Genomic DNA, 22,928 nt, shown 5'->3' with positions numbered 1-22,928 from the left:
TCAGGGATTTCTCCTTGCAGGCTCAGGGGACCCTATTAGATGCTGGGGTCAGCTGCATTCAGCTGCATTCAAGGCAGACATCCTACCTGCTGTGCTATTGCTCCAGCAGTGGAGTTTGCTTTTGTTTTTTGGCTTTTGGCTTTTTTTGGTTTGTTTTTGTTTGTTTGTTTTTTGGTTCACACCTGGCAGTGCTCAGGGGTTACTCCTGGCTCTATGCTCAGAAATCGCTCCTGGCAGGCTTGGGGGACCATATGAGATGCTGGGATTTGAACCACCATCCTTCTGTGTCTAAGGCAAACACCTTACCACTGTGCTATCTCTCCGGCCCCGGAGTTTGCTTTTTAAAATATTTTTAGGTTTGGGGAGCAGATCCACCAGTGCTCAGGAGGTACTTGGGAGATTTTGGAAGCCCTGGAATGCCATCAGTCAAACCCAGACAAAGCATTCATTCAGTTCTGTGCCCAGAAATCACTCCTGGCAGGCTCAGGGGACCATAGGGGATGCTGGGATTCGAACCAGGATCTGTCTTGTGTTGGCCACACGCAAGGCTCTTTCGTTATGCTATCACTCCAGCCCCTGGAGCAATCTCTTTATCTCAACATCTGTTTATGGAATGTTGACCATATGGTAGGATTTGGCCCCTGTTCTCAGAGGCAAATAATGTCTGTCTAGCTGAATGTCTGCCCTGCCTAACTGAAAATCTTATTCTGTGATTAGTTTGCTAAGAGCTTCCCTAACTCCATCATCAAAATAAGCTTCACAGGAATTGTTTTCTCTATAAAAGGGCTATCAAAATAATCTTGGACTTGTTTTTCTTTTTTCTTTTCTTTTCCCTCTGTGATCCATTGTTTTTACGTAAGCAATTAACGGCCTCATGCCACCTTCCCACATCAATGGCCGGAAATGGACCATACAGAAAATCTGAATAATTGCTGCAAAACAAATAAATATGCATCCTGCCCTTTTAGTTGACTTTGGAGCTTTCCCTCCTTATTTGCCATGGTAGCAGTGCTCCTTTGCTTCACAAGACTGCTGGGTTGAAGACCCCAACGCCAGCATGAACACAGGAATATTGACTTCAATATCCTAAACGCTTTCATTAGAAAATCAGAAAGAGGGCCGGGCGGTGGCGCTGGAGGTAAGGTGCCTGCCTTGCCTGCACTAGCCTAGGACGGACCGCGGTTCGATCCCCCGGCGTCCCATATGGTCCCCCAAGAAGCCAGGAGCAACTTCTGAGCGCATAGCCAGGAGTAACCCCTGAGCGTCACAGGGTGTGGCCCAAAAACCAATAAAAAAAAAAAAAAAAAAAAAAAAAAAAGAAAATCAGAAAGAAGCTGGAGCTTGCCTCGCCTGCAACTAACTTGAGTTCCCTTCCAGACCTCCCTTTCTGGTCCCCTAAATGCCCCAAGGGATAGTTCCTGAGCAAAGAGCCAGGAGGAAGCCCAGAGCACCACCAGATGCCGCCGCATAAAGAAAGAATATTATAAAATTAGAAAATAACCATTAAATTTGCCAGATGCAGCAAAACTTCCATACTGTTTGCCTCAAGCTGGTCTGTGTCTAATTTCAAGAAGTGAAATTAGTTTCCTCCCAAGATGTCTGAGAAAGGCGACCGGGAGGGATGAAGCGCTGAATCCACCTTCCATGCTAATAGGTCAATTGAAACACAAACAAGAAAGAGGTCAAGTTTCAAGAGAAATTGCCAGAAAGGGCCAGAGTGGTGGCACAGGTGTCTTGCACAGGCTAACCTAGGACAGACTGCAGTTCGATCCCCCGGTATCCCATATGGTCCCCCAAGCCAGGAGCAATTTCTCAGCGCAGGGCCAGGAGTAACCCCTGAGTGTCACCAGGTGTGGTCCAAAAACCAGAGAGAGAGGAGAGTGGGGGTGAGGGAGGGAGGGAGGGAGGGAGGGAGGGAGGGAGGGAGAGAGAGAGGGGGGAAGGGAGAGAGAAGGGGGGAGGAGGGAGAGGGGGGAGGAGAGAGGGGGGAGGAGAGAGGAGAAAGGGAGAAGATAGGAGAGAGGGGAGGAGAGAGGGGGAGGAGAGGGGAGGAGAGAAGAGAGGAGAAGGGAGAGTGGAAGAGAGGAGGAAGGGAGAGGGGAAGAGGAGAGAGGGAAGAGAGGAGAGAGAGAAATTTCCAGAAAGCCAATAGGAACCCTGGAGCCTTGCTTTCTCGAGTTCTAATACATGTATTAAAATATTTTGGGGGGCCGGAGAGATAGCATGGAGGTAAGGTTTGCCTTTCATGCAGAAGGTCATCGGTTCAAATCCCGGCATCCCATATAGTCCCCCCTGCCCCCGTGCCTGCCAGGAGCAATTTCTGAGCATGGAGCCAGGAGTAACCCCTGAGCACTGCCGGGTGTGACCCAGAAACACCACCAAAAGAAAAAATTCTTCGTAGGGCCATAGAGATAGCATGAAGGTAGGTTGCCTTGCATGCAGAAGGACAGTGGTTCAAATCCCAGCATCCCATCCCATATGGTCCCCCGAGCCTGCCAGGAGTGACTTCTGAGCGCAGAGCCAGGAGTGACCCCTGAGTGTTGCCAGGTGTGACCCCAAAATCAAAATAAATGAATAAATATAATATATTCTTCATGCTAAAAGTGATGGGGCCCATGGTATGACCTTTAAAAATCACTAATGCCATTCCCTGACTCGGCTTCCCCCAGTCAAACTGCCTGAGCCCTTTCAAAGATGAAAATAGAAATCTAATCGGAACATTTATTACGCTGCGAAGCCATTTTCTGAAAATGCTTCTCGGTTCCGTGACCTCATTATCAGGCATCTGTTCCCAAGGTCAGCGTGCAGGTTGCTTTCGCCTGAGCCAAGCACAAACATGTGAAGGGCTTCAAGGATATTGCTGAGGGTGTGCGCTATTCCACGGCTTTGCTCCGGAGGTGGCTTTTGTGCAGAAGGGGCGGCCTTGCTGCAAGATGAAGGAAAGCACCATCTGTCATTCGCCATCACTTGGAATCACCCCCCCCCTTTTTTTTTTCATGGTGATCTCTAGCAGATAGCACCAAAAAAATGCATTTTCATTAGAATTAGAGCCTTGCAGGTAGCACTGCTGAGACGTGATTGTCTTTAACTCACTGGGACAAAGGGTCTGGCAGATTTTTCTGTTTCAGTGATCATGTATGAAAGGTTTTAAGGACATTCAGCTGCCTTGTGCCTTCGATGAAAATGAGAGAATATTGGAGTCGGAGCAGTGGCACAGCGGTAGGGCATTTGCCTTGCACGCAGCTGACCCAGGATGGACCTGGTTCAGTCACCCAGCATCCCATATGGTCCCCAAGCCAGGAGTGACTTCTGAGCGCATAGCCAGGAGTTAACTCCTGAATGTCACCGGGTGTGGCCCCCCAAAAAACTAAAAAGCAAAACAAAACAAAAGTCTACTGAGGGCCAGAATGATAGCACAGCAGTAGGGTGGGATGGGCCTGGGATGGACCCGGGTTTGATACCTGACATCTCATATAGTCCCCCAAGCCTGCCAGGAGTGATTTTGTTTTTTGGGGGGGTGGTTTTGGGTTTTGGTGTTTTTTGGGGTTTTTTTTTTTTGTTTTTTTTTTTGGTTTTTTTTGGTTTTTGGGCCACACCCAGCGGTGCTCAAGAGTTACTCCTGGCTGTCTGCCCAGAAATAGCTCCTGGCAGGCACGGGGACCATATGGGACACCGGGATTTGAACCAACCACCTTTGGTCCTGGATCGGCTGCTTGCAAGGCAAACGCCGCTATGCTATCTCTCTGGGCCCCGGTTTTGGGTTTTTGGGTCACATCCAACACTGCTCAGGGGTTACTGCAGGCTCTACACTCAAATATCGCTCCAGGCAGGCTCAGGGGACCATATGGGATGCCGGGATTCAAACCACTGTCCTTCTGCGTGCAAGGCAAATGCCTTACCTCCGTGCTATCTCTCCAGCCCCCCAAGAGTGATTTTGAAGCTCAGAGCCAGGAGTAAACCTTGAGCGCTGCTAGTGTGACCCCAAAATAAAAAATGAAAAGTCTACTGAGCCCTTCAGGAGGGATTCCTGAGCCAAGAGCCAGGAGCAAGCCCTGAGCACAGCGGGTGTGACCCAAAAACTAAAAATAAAATAAAAGGAGATAAAATAGTGGTTCTCAAATGAGAGCAGTTTTGTCCCCAAGGAACCTTTGGCAGCGTCTAGAGACATTATGGATTTCACACCTGCAGGAAGGAATTTTAACGCTGACGTCTGGGGCGAGTGGTCAGGGATGCGCCCGGCCCAAAATAGCAGCAGTGCCCAGGTTGAGAAACTTGACCAGCATAAGGAGACAGATAAGCTAAAAGAATAGATTATTATTCTTTTCTATGTAATTTATATTTATACACTAAATATATAAGTAATGTGGATGAGTTACAAATAATTCTTTGTATTTTGTTCGAAAGTTCTTTGAGAACTACATATTGATTTAATTTTAAAAACCACTGAAATAGGGGAGGCTGCGGGGAGGGTAAAAAATTCACTGAAATGTTTTCTTTCTTTTTTTTCTTTTTCAGAAACTCTTTTCTTTCTTTCCTTATCTTTTTTCCTGTTTTCTTTCTTGCTCTTTCTTCCCTTTCTTTCTTTCTTCCTCTCTCCCTCCCTCCCTTCCTTTCTTCTTTCTTTTCTTCCTTCTTTCTTTCTTCCTTCCTTCTTCCTACTTTCCTTCCTTCATTCCTTCCTTTCTTCCTTCCTTCCTTTTACCACACTCTGACGCTCAGGAGTTACTTCTGGTACTGCGCTCAGAAGTCGCTCCTGGGGCCTGGAGAGATAGCACAGGGGCATTTGCCTTGCAAGCCAATCCAGAACCAAAGGTGGTTGGTTCGAATCCCCGTGTCCCATAGGGTCCCCCATGCCTGCCAGGAACTGTTTCTGAGCAGACAGCCAGGAGTAACCCCTGAGCAATGCCGGGTGTGGCCCAAAAACCAAAAAAAAAAAAAAAAAAAAGAAGAAGAAGAAGGAGTCGCTCCTGGCAGGCTTGGGGGACCATATGGGATGCCAGGAATCAAACCCGGGTCCGTCCCGGTCAGCTGCATGCAAGGCAAACACCCTGCCGCTGTGCTCTAGCTCCGGCCCCTGTGTGCCATACTTTGTTTCCACTTTTCAGGAAATTTCACAATGAAATGAATAAACATAACTTAAAATGTCGAGCAAAGATGAACGTAAGCATATCGAACATTGAAAGGTGTATTTTCTTTCTGGGCTCTCTCGTCTCTCTGAACTAGAGCCAAGGAGCAATCACGGAGCGTTTGCGCAGCTTGAGCATGCACGACCTGACGGCCATCCAGGGAGACGAGCCCGTGGGCCAGCGGCCGTACCAGACATTGCCAGAGGCCAAGAAGAGGAGCAAACCAATCCCCAGTGACCTGGCAGGTGTGTGTGCTGGCTTTGCTCTATCGTCCTCTGAAATACTGATGCATACTATGCGAATAGGAATGGACAAAATCGAATCTGAAGACATTAAATATATTTTCCCTTCTGTACTCCCTCGCTCCTTCTCGGCTGCCACAGCCAGACAGAAGAGTGCCAGGCCTTTATTCTTGCTTCTAGAGTGAAAACGTTCAAAACACATAATAGCATCTCTAGGTCGGTCAGAGAAATGCATTTAAGCTTCCATTGTTTGTTTTTAAGCTTTTATTTTATTGAAAACTTCATAGTTGAATTTCAGGTATACAGCGAGTCAGGGCCCTTCCCACCACCAGTGTCGACCTCCCTCCGCCAATGGCCCCAGAGTGCATCCCATCCCAGCACCCTTTGCCCCCTGGCCTGCCAGTAGAACAGGCCCTTTGAGTTGAGATTGTTCAAGTTTAGGTCTCTTGATTCTATTGTCCTTGACTTTGGCTTCGATATTTAGTTCTGTCCTTTTTAATTCCCCAATGCACATTATACCACTAGACCCTTAGCCCCATTTCTTTCTATTTTTTTTTCCTTCTTTTTTTTTTTTTGGTTTTTTGGTTTTTTGGTTTTTTGGGCCACACCCAGTAATGCTCAGGGGTTACTCCTGGCTATGCGCTCAGAAGTTGCTCCTGGCTTGGGGGACCATATGGGACACCGGGGGATCGAACCACGGTCCGTCCTAGGCTAGTGCAGGCAAGGCAGGCACCTTACCTCTAGGCCACCACGCCGGCCCCAGGAGGAATTTCTGAGCGTGGAGCCAGGAGTAACCCCTAAGCGCTGCCAGGTGTGACCCAAAAACCAAATAAATAAATAAATAAAAGATTAAAATTAAAAAAGAAGAAAAAAGGTGGTGGTGGCAGGATTATTATTTTTTTTTTTTTGCATAGATGCAGCAAAAATTGGGGAAAATAGAAAGGAAAAGCCTTTGGCCTAAAAACAAGCAGGCCCTACCCATGAAGCGTCCTGCCATCAAAACCAACCCCAGGCTCCGGGCATACCAAGTTGTCTAAAAGTCTTTCTTCATGGTCCCAGGAAAAATTCTCCTCACTCACAGTTGTCGCAATCAGGTTTCCGTGATTAGAGATCTTGGATTTTGCACAGATCCTGTTGTCGAAGTCAGGGTCACGGGGCATCTTCTGGATTCATCTCACTGTTAGGGGCCGATGCAGGGAACCCTGCCCTGAAAGCAAGTCGTTGCTGTTTCAAGTCCTCTGGTGTCATATGGACCCACTCTGGAGCAAGTCGGTGCCAGGGCAGCGTTAGGGCCTTCCCTGGTGGAAGTTCGACTCCTGGTATTAGTGCAGAAAACCGTGCTGGTTCCCAAGATGGGGTCCGAGGTTCCGGGGTGAACAGCCGATGTGCAGTCAACTGAAGCCTGTCAGATCACTGTGACAAATGTTCAGGGTGAAAGGCCCCCATGTGATATAAAGCTAATGAGTTCCTATTCGTATTAGATAAGAACTCCTATCTATACATAAGATTTCCCCACTTTAGTGAGTTTATGCAAAAAGGAATCTTTGTCAAAATATTTTTTTGTTTTGGTTTTTGGGTCACACCTGCCTGTGCTCAGGGGTTACTCCTGGCTCTATGCTCAGAAGTCACTACTGTCAGGCTCAGGGGACCATATGGGATGCCAGGATTCGAACCACCGACCTTCTACCTGCAAGGCCAACGCTTTACCTCCATGCCATCTCTCGGACCCCGTCAAAACATTTTTTTTTTTTGGTTTTTGGGCCACACCCGGTGACGCTCAGGGGTTACTCCTGGCTATGCGCTCAGAAGTTGCTCCTGGCTTCTTGGGGGACCATATGGGACGCCGGGGGATCGAACCGCGGTCCGTCCTAGGCTAGCGCAGGCAAGGCAGGCAATTTACCTCCAGCGCCACCGCCCGGCCCCAAAACATTTTTAATGAACACTGTATTGTGAGTCTAATATAATATAGCACTGCAATGTAAAACTAGGGCGACCAACCTATGTCTCCAAGACCACTGTGAAGAAAAAGATTAAAGATTATTGTAGGGGTCAAAGAAATAGCATAGAGGTAAGGTGTTTGCCTCTCATGTAGAAGGTCAGTAGTTCGATATCCGGCATCCCATATGGTCCCCTGAGCCTTCCAGGGGCAATTTCTGAGCCTAGAGCCAGGAATAACCCCTGAGCGCTGCCGGGTGTGACCCAAAAACAAACAAACAAACAAACAAAAGAGTTATTATAGACATAAGTAAGACACTAAACATTCATATAGTGAGCACTGTTGTGGGAGTCCATGCCTCCAAATGCATTCTACACCTGTTTCTGTGGATAAAAGTATTGTAAAATTATTGTGGGTCTGTATAAAGAGCAGTTGAGTGAACACTAACTCAATCGAAACAGCTGTATCCATTGCTGCAGGTCTCTGTGAAATATAGTAGAGAATTAAGCTTTAGCTTTTCTCCTCTTCAACTCAGTTTCTTCCCTTCTCACTTGTACTCTGGGGTCAGGGGTGTTTGAGACAACTCCCATTTAGACCATTGCCTTTCTTTATGCAGTTATTTTAAATGCTCTATATAAGTGATATCATTCTGTATTTTTCCCTTCTGGCTTATTTCATGCAACATAATATCTTCCAGTTCCAGCCGTGTTGTGGCATGTTCCATTCTTCATCATGCCTTACAGCTGTGTAGCATGCCATTGTATGCATGAACTCCATTTTCATGATCCACTTGTCTGTGGCCGGACTCTCTAGGTGGCTCCCAAATCTTCGCAGATGTACTGAGCGCTGCGATGAATAGTGGTGTGCATAAATCCTTTTGGATGAAAGCGTTTCTGTCCTGGGAATAGATACCCCAAATACCTGGGGGTTGCTGGGTCATATGGCAGCTCAATTTTGAGTTTAGTGAGAACTCTCCATACTGTTGTCCCTAGGGGTTGGATTCGGCAGCATTCCCACCACCAACCAGTCTCACCCAAATGGCTGCCTTTGCTGTGTCCCGTAGATATTGGCAATTTGTTTCTTCATTATCTTCATTCGTCTCAAGGAATCTCTTGATTTCTTCCTTTATTTTTTTTTTTTTTTTTTTTTGGTTTTTGGGCCACACCTGGTGACGCTCAGGGGTTACTCCTGGCTATGCGCTCAGAAGTCGCTCCTGGCTTGGGGGACCATATGGGATGCCGGGGGATCGAACTGCGGTCCGTCCTAGGCTAGCGCAGATAAGGCAGGCACCTTACCTCCAGCGCCACCGTCCGGCCCCAATTTCTTCCTTTATTTTCTCTTTGGTCCAGCTGTTGTTGAGAAGTATGTTGTTTAGTCTTTTTTTTTTTTTTTTTTTTTTTGGTTTTTGGTTTTTGGGCCACACCCGGCGATGCTCAGGGGTTACTCCTAGCTGTCTGCTCAGAAATAGCTCCTGGCAGGCACGGGGGACCATATGAAACATCGGGATTCGAACCAACCACCTTTGGTCCTAGATCGGCTGCTTGCAAGGCAAACGCGCTGTGCTATCTCTTCGGGCCCATTTTTTCTTTTTTTTTTTTTTTTGGTTTTTGGGCCACACCCAGCGGTGCTCAGGGGTTACTCCTGGCTGTCTGCTCAGAAATAGCTCCTGGTAGGCACGGGGGACCATATGGGAAACCGGGATTCGAACCAACCACCTTTGGTCCTGGATCAGCTGCTTAGAAGGCAAATGCCGCTGTGCTATCTCTCCGGGCCCATGTTGTTTAGTCTTGAGGTGTAAAGTTTTCTCCGCATCTTTTTTTTTTATAGTCACTCTTGAGTTCTGTGGCATTGTGGTCTGATAGGTTGGTTGGTGCAATCCTAATATTTGTGACTTTATGTAAATTAGACTTGTGTCCTAAAATGTGGCCTATCCTAGAGAAGGTTCCATATGCACTTGAGAAGAATTTGTATTCAGCTTTTCGAGGATGTAAGGTCCTGCATAGATGCATTAGTCCCAGTTCTTCTAGTTTCTTCTTTAGGACTCTTAAGTCTTTGCTAGTGTTCTGCCTACTGGTTCTGTCTAGTGGCGACAATGGCATGTTGAAATCTCCCACTACGATCATGTTCCTGTCCCTATGTTTCTCTAAGTTTGTGAGCAAAAGCCTTACATGTTTTTCTGCATCTACATTTGGTGCATAGATATTGATTGGAGTTAGTACTTCTTGGTCTATTCCCCTGATCAATAAGTAGTGTCCATCTTTGTCTCTAAGGACTTTCTTGAGGTTGACTGCAATTTGGTCTGATAGAAGTATGGCTGTCCCAGCTCTTTTTTTGTTTTCCAGTGGCTTGTATAATTGTTTGTCATCCTTTAATTCCAAGCCTGTGTCTCTCCTGAACTTTTAAGTGTGTTTCCTGCAAGCAGCCGGTGTCTGGGTTTTGTTTCCTGGTCCAGCCCGCTACTCTGTGCCTTTCGATGGGAAAGTTTAGTCTATTGACATTTAAGGAAACTATTGACAGAGTTATCTAAGGATGATAAAAATATCGCAGAGTAGTTCATTGGTTTGTTTAGCTGGGTTTTGAACTGTGTATATATATATAATATATATAATATAATATATATAATATATATATATATTGGCCACACCTAGTGATGCTCAGGGGTTTCTCCTGACTATGCATTCAGAAATTGCAGCTGGTTTGGGAAATCATATGAGATGCCAGGGGATCAAACTGCAGTCCATCCTAGCCTAGCGCCAGCAAGGCAAACACCCAACTGCTTGTGCCACTGCTCCAGCCCCTTGAGCTGTATATTTTCTAAGAGAAAGAAGTGCTTAGATCAAATCTGCCTGGAACTATGATAGGAGGCTGAGGGAAGCTCTTCAGACATCCCTTGGTGACATTTGATGGGAGAAATCAACGGTCCCTGTTCCCACCCAGACTCAGACCTGACAACATGGACTCTTAAGTTTCCATTTTTGAATTATGCACATCCATGTAGTTCTTGTTCCCCAAATGTTTTATTTCTTTTATTTCTTTATTTATTTTTTGTTTTTGTTTTTTGGGATCACACCCAGCAACATTCAGGGGTTCCTCCTGGCTCTATGCTTAGAAATCGCTCCTGGCAGACTCAGGGGACGCATAGGATGCCGGGATTTTCTGCATGCAAGGCAAAACGCCTTACCTCCATGCTATCTCTCTGGCCTCAGTGTTTTATTTATTTTCTAGATAAACGTGCCAACCTCTCATTGGCCATGGGGAGAATCCTACTACCAAGTGGCACTGGCCTCCAGTGCTGCTGCGAATGTTGAGGTGCGGTGGGTGTGGTTCCTGTCACCTGCCACCAGCACTTGTTTTTTCCTAGGATCAATAGTCTCAGTGCTCAAACTGTGTAGCTACCTCTAAAGAGTTTTTATTGTGATGTCCTCCCACTACAGTGCTGTGAACAAACAAGGATATTGACTCACAAATTGAAGCTTCAACCAGGTGACAGAAAATGACTCAGGGACTCAGTATGAAAATAGGATTACTTCCCTAGAAAATATGTTGAAATCATTTTTTTAATTTTAAGAATGAGTATAGGTATTGCTCGAATTATAAATTATAGATAGGTCATAGCTGATGTATCCCGAAACATTATTGGTGCTGGTTGTTGTTTTCTTTTGTTTGGAGGCCACGCCCTGCAACGCTCAGGGATTGGTGACTAGTTTCTAGTCTCAGGAGTTGCTCCTGGTAGGCTTATGGGGCCATCCAGAATTCCAGAGATTGGCCAGGTTGGCCATATGCCAGGCAAGCACCCTACCCACTGGGCTATCTATCGGGCCCCCTGTGTCACAAAACTTGAATGAACTAATAGGATATTAAACACACGCATATAAATCAAAAGACATACTTCCATTTTTTTGTTTGTTTGTTTGTTTTGGTTTTGGACCACACCCAGACGCTCAGGGGTTACTCCTGGCTATGCGCTCAGAAGTCGCTCCTGGCTTGGGGGACCATATGGGACACTGGGTGATCGAACCACGGTCCATCCAAGGCTAGTGCAGGCAAGGCAGGCACCTAACCTCTAGCGCCACCGCCCGGCCCCCCATTTATTTTTAAGCACATGAAAGCAAGTCTTATAGTCCTGTCTTGGGAGATAGTTCGATTATAGGCTTTGTATAGAAGAGCCCCAGGTTTCATCCCTGCAAAGGATGCCCCCCAAGCAAAACTGGAACCAACCTTACCACTGTCTGGGAGTAGCCCAGAGCACTGCCAGATGTGCAAATTTTCCCCATAGAGCTTTGTTCAAATGTCATAAGAGAACTCATCTTTTTTTTTTTTATGATGGTAGTTTGGACAATCTCCAAAAGTGCTAGGGGCTTTGCTGAGCTCAGTGCTAAAAGTACCAAATATGATTGCCAAGATTGGCCACATGCAAAGGAAGTGTCCTCTGCTTTTGTTTATAAGATCTGCTTATATTTTCCAATCTAGGCCAGTAATCTTTTTGTCCATTTGCTTCTGTGTTTAGGGACCACATTGGCTTGCGCTCAGGACTTACTCCTGGCTCTCTGCTTAAGGGTCACTCTTGGAGGAGGATGGGGCATTGGGGGGCACTGCATGGAGTGCCAGGGGTCAAATCCAGATTAGCTGCTTGTCCAGAAAACATTTATCCTCTTTAAACCCCCTCCCCCCAACCAAAAAGAAAGAAAGCTTTTTAAGTTCCATGTTCAGAGTCTGTTTTGGTTATTGCTTCATAGCACCCTACTCCCCAAACATTGCCTTGCTAATGAATTGGAAGCTGAGAATTCAGGGAGAAAGCTCTTGCTGAGCGATGCCATGCACTGCGGCCAAACATCAGCGGGAAGGAGGCCCTAATCTCCAGGGCATGTCGCTCACATCTCTGCCATGTTCTGCTGGGCAGAGTAAAGCTGCCAGTGGGAAGCCACTTAGGACTTCTCTCAGGTTTGTGCCTTTTTCTGGCAGCTGACGGTGCCCAGAGCAAATGTCACAGAAGTAACGTAGCATCACTCCAGCCTGCTGGTGCTTTGCTGCAGGCTTGAGAGTTTTAATGGAATGGAAGGAAAGTCTGGGGGAAATTTTAGACATGCTTTTCAATGACTGTAATCAGCATGGAGGGAAAAAGCACTCACATATATTTTGTGTGGGCAAGGACAGAGGTTGGAATAAACCCACCTAGTACTTAGAGGTCCTTCCTGGCTGAGTGCTTGCCCGGAAAATCCTGGTGTTGCTTAGGGAACTGGGTGCCGTGCTGGGAATTGAACTCCAGGACCCCCACATGCAAAGCTTGTGATTTAGCCCTTAAAGCTTTTTGTCTCTGACCTCAAGATGTGGTTTTTTTTTTAAATTGGGATAATCTTCCGTATGGCAGTCTGGCATTGATTACCACAATGTATTCCTTTGACTCAATAAAGAAGCTTACAAGGAAAATGTCATAAGGAAATGATCAGACAAGTGTTCAAAGATGTATGTACAAGAATGTTCGTTCTTTTATTGTTCCTGGTTACAAAATACTCAAAGAGACTAAATGCATGAAGACATGGTCCTTCAAAATGGTAGCTAAATAAATATGAAAAAAATATGTCAGGCTATACTTACTGATACAAAAATATATTCAGGGCCAGAGAAATACTTCATAGGTCTGGAGTTCTTAATTTCCATGCAGATGGCCCAGATTTAATCCCTAGCACCGATATGATCTACCAAGCAGTGAGCAAGGAGTAGTCCAAAAAATAACGAAAAAAAAAGAATTCTAGACTATGGGAGTGAATACAATGAAGCAGCATGTCTACTATAATCTTATAGAGGCATAAAAATGATTACTAGACTAATATATGTTAAAATATTTTTATATCTTTATACATAGAACCTGAAAAAGTATTAGTAATGTGTTAGCTCCAAGTAGTGAGGTTTAGTTTGGAGCGTTTGTTTGTTTGTTTGTGTTTGTTTTGGGCCATGCTAGCAATAATCAGTGGACTGTGTAATCCCAGGAATTGGACTTAGACTTTCAGCATACTTTGCTTTTTTGTCTAGATTTAATATTCATGTTCCTCAAAATTTAGAAATCAAATATTTGACAACTGAAGTTACTGATTTTTTTCTGTTCAAATCTTGTTCACTTTCTTCCGACCATCCCCACTAGTACCCAGGGAATCAAACTGAAGTCGATCACGTGCAAGGCAAAAATGCCTTAACTCCCTGTCCTATCTTTCTGGCCCTGACTTTGTTGTTTAATATCATATTATTTTTTCTCTTTTATTTATACCCAGAATTTCTCAGAAGAAATTATTTAAGGTTTTCAGTGTTCAGATCATTTTCATACTACAAGGTCTGCTTACTAGTTTATGTGATTATTACATTTACTCCAAATTTCCTAATTATTCACACACTGAAATATCAGGATAAGTGAGTCCCATTTGAAATATGGTTTGTGGGCCGGAGAGATAGCACAGCGGTAGGGCATTTGCTTTGCACACAGCCAGCCCAGGAGAAGGTGGTTCGATTCCTGGCATCCCATAGGGTCCCCCCGAGCCTGCCAGGGGCGATTTTTGAGTGTAGAGCCAGGAGTAAGCCCTAAGTGTTGCTGGATGTGACCCCAAAACAAAAACAAAACAACAAAAAGAAATATGGCTTATGCATAGCTGGTGGCATGTACATTCGATTTCCTTTGAAAGAGGACCACGATTTTGTCCCCTAATGTTGATTATCACCCCATGATTTGCCAAGCTGTTTATACTACAGCCATTTTAGGCATTAACTATCCAGACACCTATCCCACCACCTCCCCTCACCGGCGCCCCCAGTTTCCCACCCACGACCATCACCTGCCTCCCTCCAGGCACAAATTCTCTTCATATTGAAGAAGAGTCCTAGTTTACAAAGTGGAAATACTCTTCCTTCAAGGAATCTGCTGCTTTCATGTGAGTCAAGGGTGCTTCATTGTTCAGCGTTGATGCCAACACGAAGAGATCGTGCTGGGCTGGGAAACGCCACTCAGTGTTGAGGCATGAGTGAGCACCTGGTTTGAACCCTGACTGGCAGAACACCCTCCGCCCTGCCCCACCTGACACCTCTGTGTGTCCCTTTAGAGGCCTCGAAAAGAGGCCTTGTCACTGAGCCATCATCTAGCCTGCTTGACAAGGATTCGTAGGAGTGTCCCCAGGCCCACTGCGTTCTATGCTGCAACTCCATCTTCTCTACCCCAAAAGATGCTATTTTATGTGTTTTGTTATTATTGTTGTTTTGGTTTGGGGGCCACACCTGGCGGTGCTCAGGGCTTATTCCTGGCTCTGCGCTCAGAAATTGCTCCTGGCAGGCTCAGGGGACCCTATGGGATGCCGGGGATCGAACCCGGGTCCGTCCTGGATCGGTTGCATGCAAGGCAAACGCCCTACCGCTGTGTTACAGCTCTGGCTTCAAAAGATTTTATTTTAGATGCTTTAGCTATTTATTTTTTTATTCCTTAATATAACTATAAGGTTTAAAAAAATCTGTGGGTGGTGAGAAGGGGGTTGGGCTCATCCTTGGTGTCTAGATTTTCCTGCATATGTGCTCAGAGGTCACTCTCGGTGGTGTTTGAGGAGCCATGTGCTGTGCTAGAGATCACGGCAGAGTCAAGTGACCTGCATGCAGAGCAACGCTTGCCTCCTGTCCCGTCTCTCCCGCCCCAGACAGAATCTCTTTACCCTTTTTTGCAAAATAAACAAAGGCTCAGTTAGATCAAATCAATTGTTCAAGAGTACACACTGGCAGAGAAGAGTTACTCAGGGCTCCTAAGCTGATTCTTATTATATTGTTTTGTTTTGTTTTTTTTCTGGGCCACACTCATTGGTTATCAGGGGTTACTGCTGGCTCTCTGCCTAGAAATCACTTCTGCAGGCTCAGGAGGGACCACATGGGATGCCTGGGATGGAATCCAGGTCCATCCCAGGTCAGCTATGTGCAAGGCAAACACCCTACTGCTCTGCTATCACTCTGGCCCCTTCTTTCTATTCTTTTTCTATGCTTAATTTACAAAGAGACCATTAGAATCATGAACTCGAGTAATTTTTAACAGGAAGGTATCTTAGAGTCTTAAAAATATTTGAGTCAAAGATATCAAATAAGTGACATGTTTGAGGGTGTGTGTGTGTGTGATGCTAGTCTCATGTACTCATCCCCAGCCCAACGGGGTACCACCATTGCTCTCTTTTCTGTGCTTTTGATGGTGGATTACAGTACTTTCCCATGGCAGCTCAGTAACCTGTGCAGTATCTCACAGCCTCAGACAACTTCTCTGGGTAAGGTTTGGTGTTCATGTAGAAATTTATTCATCACTCATATCTCTCTTCTCTCTCTCTCTCTCTCTCTCTCTCTCTCTCTCTCTCTCTCTCTCTCTCTCTCTCTCTCCCTCCCTCCCTCCCTCCCTCCCTGAATGACGAGAGAGAGGTGAGACTCGCTCATAACTCTCAGCACTCCTAGGTGGCAAGAACTCGTTTTTCTAGACCGAGGACCGGGGCCCTTCCTTCTGCCAGAAGAGCTAAGACTTGTTCCTAGTCAAACTTGCCATGATCTCGTTTTTGTCATGTTTAGTTTCAGGGCTGCCCTTGTCTGCGCTTGGGGGCTACTGCAGCTCTGTATTGGAGGTTCACTTGAACCCCATGTTGGGGCCTTTACGTGTTGAGCCTTTTGAGTGTTCTGTGTCTACAATCCAAACTTAAACCACTCAGAACAGCACTTTGTCCAAAAAAGTGCTTACATTAGCTGTTGTTTCTTAATTATTATTTGTTTTGGATGTTATTTTTGCTTTATTTTTTTTGGTTGGGCCACACCCAATGACGCTCAGGGGTTACTCCTGACTCTGCGCTTCAGAAATTGCTCCTGGCTCAGGGGACCATCTGGGATGCCGGGGATCAAACCCAGGTTCATCCTGAGTTGGCCATGTGCAAGGCAAATGTGCTACCACTCCGGCCCTTTAATTATTATTTGTTCTGGAGTCACACCTGGCAGTGTTCAGGCTTGCTCTGCCTCTGTGCTCAGAAATCACTTCTGGCAGAAGATGGGACACTCTGGTATCATTCATTGTACGGAAGCTTAAAACAGAGCCATTTCTATGGGAGCTGTGAATAAATCATATCCGTGTCCAAAAGTGTCGGCTAATTTCCTAAAATGGCAACAGGCCCTTGGGCAGCAGCTGTCCAAGCAGCTCTTGGGGGCTCAGTCCAGGCGTGCAGTGACTTCAGCTCCCCTGTTGGGGAGTGGCCCGTCAGCATCGCCTTCCCAGCCTGACTGACCCATAGGCGACCCTCCAGCTTGCCCCTCCGCTCTGGCGCTTGTTTTAGAGCCTTTCACAATCTTTATCTTCCTCTCCGCCAAAGACCTAGACATCCCTGGGCAAGTTGAACTAATATCTACCCGAGCAGGCCTTTCATGCATATTTATTCCTGGGTTTTCATCAAAAATTCAAGAATGAGTATCTTAAGATATTTGTCTTGAGTATTCTTTTTTCATTTTTGGGGTTTTTTTTGGGGGGGGCACACCTGGTGGCGCTTAGGGGTTACTCCCGGCTCTGCGCTCAGAAATTGCTCCTGGCAGGTATGGGGGACCATATGGGATGCTGGGGATTGAACCCACATCCATCTTGGATCCTACACTTGACTAATCTCGTTGGTTTTTCTTCCTTAAACTCCATCATTTCTGAGGCCGGGGAGATAGCATGGAGGTAAGGCACTTGCCTTGCATGCAGAAGGACGGTGGTTCGAATCCCGGCATCCCATAAGGTCCCCCGAGCCTGCCAGGAGTGATTTCTGAGGGTAGAACCAGGAGTAACCCCTGAGGGCTGTCGGGTGTGACCCAAAAACCAAAAAAAGAAAAAAAAAAACTCCCATCATTTCTGACCCCCTTCCTGTGACATCCACTTCACACTCACTCTCCAAAGTTCAAGAAAACTGTCAAAAAGGACCCAGATCCAGTCAGATCTCTCTTCTGGTTCAATGGGCCCAGTGGAACCCCTTGTTCTCTTCTGCACCCCCACTCGCTAGCATGTCATTTATTAGCAGCCCAGCCTGTTCTCTCACTTCATCGTTGCTAATTATATACATCTATATCATGAGGCTTCCAAGATTCAGCCGAGTCACTGCCGCCTCCAAGAGGTCTTTTCTCACAATCCACTTCCCCCACGCCCCAGCGGAGTTCTTTTCTCTTCCTCTTCCCATTGCACCTGTCCTCCCCTTCTATTTATACCCCGATAATAGCGTCTTGATCCCCATCGAGTTTCCCCCTCTTGAACTGTAGAGATGTTTTCGGATTCTAAGAGGACAGCTGTGTCTTTTTCAGCATGGTAGCCTTCATTTAGCGTATTACCTCATACTTAGAATTTTCCTAAGACTTGTGGATAATAAATCAGTCGGTTCCTTGTCTTAAAATCAGATTTAGAAAGAAAGCTAGTCAGAAGGCTGGGGAGATGGTGCATTTGCTCTGCTTTCTGCCAACAACCCAGCTCAGTCCCAAGCATGCCGGTGATTAATCCCTGAGCACCAAGTCAGGAGTAAACCCTCAGTATCACTGAGTATGGCTCAAAAACAACAACAAAAATAAAACTCATAAGGTATTTTTAGCTGGAATTAGAAAGCAAAGAGATTATAGACTCTGATCTTTTGAATGAAACTAATTTTGATCATAAAGTCAGAAGCCATTAAATAGATCAGTTCAAGTTGCTTGTGCTCTACTCAGATGCTTCTGTGGTCTTAGAGAACTTTTTATTTTATTTTATTTTTGGTTTTTGGGTCACACCTGGCAGCGCTCAGGGGTTACAGTCTCTCCTGGCTCGGGGGGACCTTATGGGATGCCGAGGATCGAACCCAGGTCCGTCCTGTGTTGGCCGTGTGCAAGGCAAACACCCTACTTCTGTGCTATCACTCCAGCTCCGAAAACTTTTGATCACTGTTGCTTCCATTTTTACTTTTTGATTCTTAATTCTATTTTACCTAAATATTACTATATTAGAATAAGAATTTTGTTTCAGGAACAGCGATAGAGAAAAATCTAGAAATTCCACCCCAGAGACCATTTTTCTCTGATGTATTTCCCCAAGTATAGAAGCAGTGACATTTTTAAATGGTCATTTTTCCATTTGTTTTTAAAAGGAATAATCACAGAAAAACCCACTTTAAGAGCTGTAATAGCTTTATTTTTGTTTACTTTTTTCCACTTCTATTGCTTCAATGGCATTTTCCCCAGGACTCTTGCCCCCCCCCTTCACTTCCTGGCCTCAAGGCCCCTCCCAGTTCTTTCATGGCTTCTCCCTTGCTAGCATCTTGCTTTCTCTCGAACCTCAAACACATTCATTCCCTTACTATAAAAAAAAAAAAATCAAAGCATCTTGGAGTCAATAATGACCGATTTTACTTCTGAATCCTTCTGAATTTCTAGCCTATAAATCTGGCAGCATAAAATCGCGCTTGCTTAATTTGCAATTAAAAATGCTCATTTTATTATGAAACCAGGATCTTATTAACAGCTCTTTGTGGTTTCCTCAGGGAGTCTCAAGTTGGCTCATCTCCTGAGAAAAGAGATTACTGTTTCTTCCGTATATTTCCCTGCACATTTAAGTTTGTCCTGGCTCCACCCCATCCTTAAAAAATTATTTTTTTTCTCACTTGGGGATTTATTTATTTTTTTGGTTTTTTGGGCCACACCCAGTGACACTCAGAGGTTACTCCTGGCTGTGCGCTCAGAAATCACTCCTGGCTTGGGGAACCATCTGGGACACCAGGGGATCGAACCGTGGTCTGTCCTAGGTCAGTTGTGCAAGGCAAACGCCCCATCGCTTGCGCCACTGCTCCAGCCCCAGCAGCTTTATATTTTGATGTTCTTTATCTTTGCCAAAGGACAATTTAAAATGCAATGAGGCCTTGCGAGCTTTAGAGGGAATCCTTTCACTCGGGTCTCTCCCTTGCCCTGCATTTGTAAGTTCTCAAAATGTGAATATTGAACCTGGAGAAAGATCGGTTAGCAATGTCGCTTCATAGGCCCACTGTGGAACCAACAGCCTGAATGAAGGTGTTTTCCCTTTGATTAACAAGATCCTCAACTGAGGTTCAGAGCCGCTGTTTGGAGAACGGGCATGTGTTTGGCCTCGGGTTGCTCCCAGTTTTCCTCCCTGCAACCAGCCTGACTGGCTGGCTGTTTGCACCTGACCAGTAAGAGTAAATCCTTGTAGCTACAAATAGCAGCCTGTTCGTTCACCCCAGCATCTCTTCCCCTGACCTTCCCGGTGCCAGCTTTTTTTCTTTGACTCACATCTGCCATCACCGCCTGCAGCATCTCTAATTACTGTCGTCTGGCTGACTGGCTTCTGTCTCGGCAGCTGCAGCTCTGCCGCTCGGCCCTCTCCAGCACCTGCTCCCGGGAATTTATTTTTGCCTCAAGTTCGAGCCCCTCTGGGCTTTATTTGACTCCTAGAACTCAACCCTACACTTCCGATCCGGACAGAGGGTTTGACATGTCTCTGGAGGAGGCTGACTGAAGAATTCTTCTCTTTTGTGTTTTGCTTTTTTGGGTCACACCCGGTGACACTCGGGTTACTCCTGGCAGGCACGGGAGACCATATGGGATGCCGGGATTCGAACCACAGTCTGTCCTAAATAGGCTGTGTGCAAGGCAAATGCCCTACCGCTGTGCTATCTCTTTGGCCCAGAATTCTTCATCCATTTTTTGGGGGGTCACACCCTACAGCACTCGGGTTACTCCTGGCTTGTGCTCAGAAATCGCCTCTGGCAGGCACGGGGACCCTATGGGATGCCGGGATTCGAACCACCGTCCTTCTGCATGAAAGGCAAAAACGCCTTACCTCCATGCTATCTCTCCGGCCCAGAATTCTTCATCTTTAATTAAAACAAAAGTACCCGTAACACAAAAGCCCACAATGATTTAAGTTGTTGAAAAGCCATAAAAAGGAGAAAAGTCAGAAAGTTTTTTCAATAAGGTCTTTGGTTTTCTTTTTCTTTTGGAGCAAGGTGAAAGTTATCTATTCATAAATAATTTAAGGTTAGTCTCAGATGCGCAAGCAACACTTTTTTTAATATAATTTTCATTGCGCCCAATGTGAATTCCAAGTATTTCACAGTTGTCTTTCAAGCACATAGTGACAGTGAATGGCGGCCATTCCCACCACCAGTGTTGACCTCCCTCCGCCATATTTCCCAGCATACATCCCATATCTCCACCCTTAGGCCCTGGACTGCTAGTGACAGGTCCCTTTTGTGCGTAGCTTGTTGTAGTTTGGGTCTCTTGATTCTATTGTCCTTGACTTTGGTTTGAGTCTTCAGGGCTGACCATATTTGATTTCCACTCCATGCTCCTGAGTCCTTCCAGAACACTTTTGAGAGAAATGAGTTACGAGCTGCATCTGTTGGGATGGTGACAAGTCTAGCGACGAAGGTGACATTCCAGCTGAGAAAGAGAGGAGAGGCGGGGCAAATGCAGCCCAGGCTGGGCACTGCAGAATGAAGGGGCAGTGCTGCCTGGTGTCCTCTCCTTTTCTCCCAACGTGCTCATGCCTTTTAAATCTCTCTCATGAAATCTCTCTGAAAGATGGAGACGAGAGGACAGACGAAGAGGCGGATGGGCCGTTTTCAGACGATGAGATGGTAACACACAAAGGACTTCGGAGGACACAAAGCATGAAATCTGTGAAGACCGTCAAAGGTCGCAAGGAGGTTAGCCACGCCTGGGGTTGTCTTTCCTAATTTGTCTTAAATATCCCCGCTGCATCATCATTGAGAATATGAATGGCCCTTAAATAAAGGATTCCAGTGGTAGAGCAGGAGTTATCAGTAAGTTATCATGTACAAGAGCTCTGGAAAGTTAAAAATGGCCAATTCTTAGCCTTCCACAAGAAAATGGTATGTATTCTCACATGGTAAACCAGAGAGTTGGAGTTAGTCCCCACTGTCAGCCGCCCAACACATGAGCAGAAACAGCAACTAAGAAAACTTAAGGACGGGTGGAGCCATAGCAGAGTGGCTAGGGCATTAGCCTTGCACGCAGCAGACCCAGGTTCAGTTCCCGGCATCCCATCTGGTCCCTCGAGCATCACCGGGAATGACCTGAGTGCAGAGCCAGGAGTAACACCTGAGCACTGCTGGTTGCTCAAAATAAATAAGTAAATAAATAAAAATAAACTTGGGGCTGGAGCGACGGCACAGCCATAGGGTGTTTGCCTTGCACACAGCTGACCCAGGACGGACCTGGGTTCCATCCTCAGCGACCCATATGGTCCCCCTAGCCTGGAGTAACCCCTGAGCATCACCAGGTGTGGCCCAAAATATAAACAAACAAACAAACTTATGGACAAAGATTTGTTTTTAACCAACCATACCTGAGGATTAAATAGTAGCAGTTTGTCCATGACAATATATAGCTATTGTACTCAGAAAGCAATGCAGGGTTCCAGTTTCTGGCCTCAGATCTTTGTGACTAAGTTCATTAACATTATCCTAAATAATAAAGTACTACAATAAATCATTAATTACATCATAATTATATAGTATCATGTATGATTATAGATTATATAATAAATTATTCTAAATGACAATTTATTTTCTTGCCCAAGCAATCGTACAAGACAGAGTACTCGTCTTGTATAGCGTATCTAACCACTTTGGATGATTCCAAATACTGCACATTACTGACTATTGAGGACCTGAAACATAAGGATGTTCTGGGCCCTCCAAGGGGAGATACCCCCCAAATCCTCCGCTCCACACACACACACACACACACACACACACCCAGATGTCGGGAGCCTAAGGAGAAAGTTGTGGTACTGAGATTCCAGCACAGATGAGATCCTTGCCCAGGATGTGCCCTAAACATTTTATTAACCACTGGCAACCTGAAGACATTTCTTTTTTTATTTTTTTTTGAAGTTTCTGGGTTTTTGTTCTTGTTTTGTTTTGTTGTTCGAGGGCCACACCCAGCAGTCTGGCTCTGAACTCGGGGCTCATTCCATGTGGTCAGCCACATGCAAGGCAAACACCCAACCCACTGTACTGTCTCTCTGCACACACACACACACACACACACACACATACTTTTTGTGTAAGTTGTGATGTCCTTTACATATTCATTTAAAAATAATTGATTCTTTTATCAGAAAAGTTTAAAATGTAATACTCTGGGTATGAACTTTTTAAGTTTCTTCGAATTTCAAAAAGTTCAAATAATAGCATGACACATTTCTTGAGGTAAGTGTGCGGTTCACTAAATAATAATAATAATAATGCATTTCTCTTTTCTAGGTGCGGTATGGCTCTCTAAAATACAAAGTGAAGAAACGGCCACAAGTGTACTTTTAGTCAGAACACATCAAGCCGCCCGAGAAAACCATGCTAATATGCTGGCTGTTTTATTCAGGATTAAAATGTTTATTTAAATCATGCTGGTGATAGGATCTAGTTTCATTAATTTAAATGGTTTTTATTTCTTGAATAGTTACTTCCACATCTTGACAACTTTGTATAACTGCATCAGAGCAGTTATGCAAAACTTATTTTTATACATGTTACTAAAAATAACAGAAACTTGTATGCTCCCAATTTCCTCAACAACATTGGCTTGCCGGGGATAAAATGTAGTCTTACTAAA

General features: G+C 45.5%; 1 protein-coding gene across 1 annotated transcript in view; it reads left to right on the top strand.

Annotated features, from left to right (window-relative positions):
* Nucleotides 1-22,720, top strand: part of REEP3 (receptor accessory protein 3) — an 80,900-nt gene extending 58,180 nt beyond the window's left edge. Inside the window, exons 6-8 of the mRNA XM_049790623.1 lie at nt 5,224-5,371; nt 20,874-20,998; nt 22,583-22,720. Coding sequence (XP_049646580.1) covers nt 5,224-5,371; nt 20,874-20,998; nt 22,583-22,639 — 330 coding nt within the window. The 3' untranslated portion in view covers nt 22,640-22,720. The remainder of the gene's footprint in view (nt 1-5,223; nt 5,372-20,873; nt 20,999-22,582) is intronic.
* The last annotated feature ends 208 nt before the right edge of the window (nt 22,721-22,928 follow it).

Source organism: Suncus etruscus, chromosome 17 (genome assembly GCF_024139225.1).
Source record: "Suncus etruscus isolate mSunEtr1 chromosome 17, mSunEtr1.pri.cur, whole genome shotgun sequence".
NCBI classification, from domain to species: Eukaryota; Metazoa; Chordata; class Mammalia; order Eulipotyphla; family Soricidae; genus Suncus; species Suncus etruscus.
Note: the sequence above shows the minus strand (reverse complement) of the source record. Positions and strands in the feature narration are given on the sequence as shown.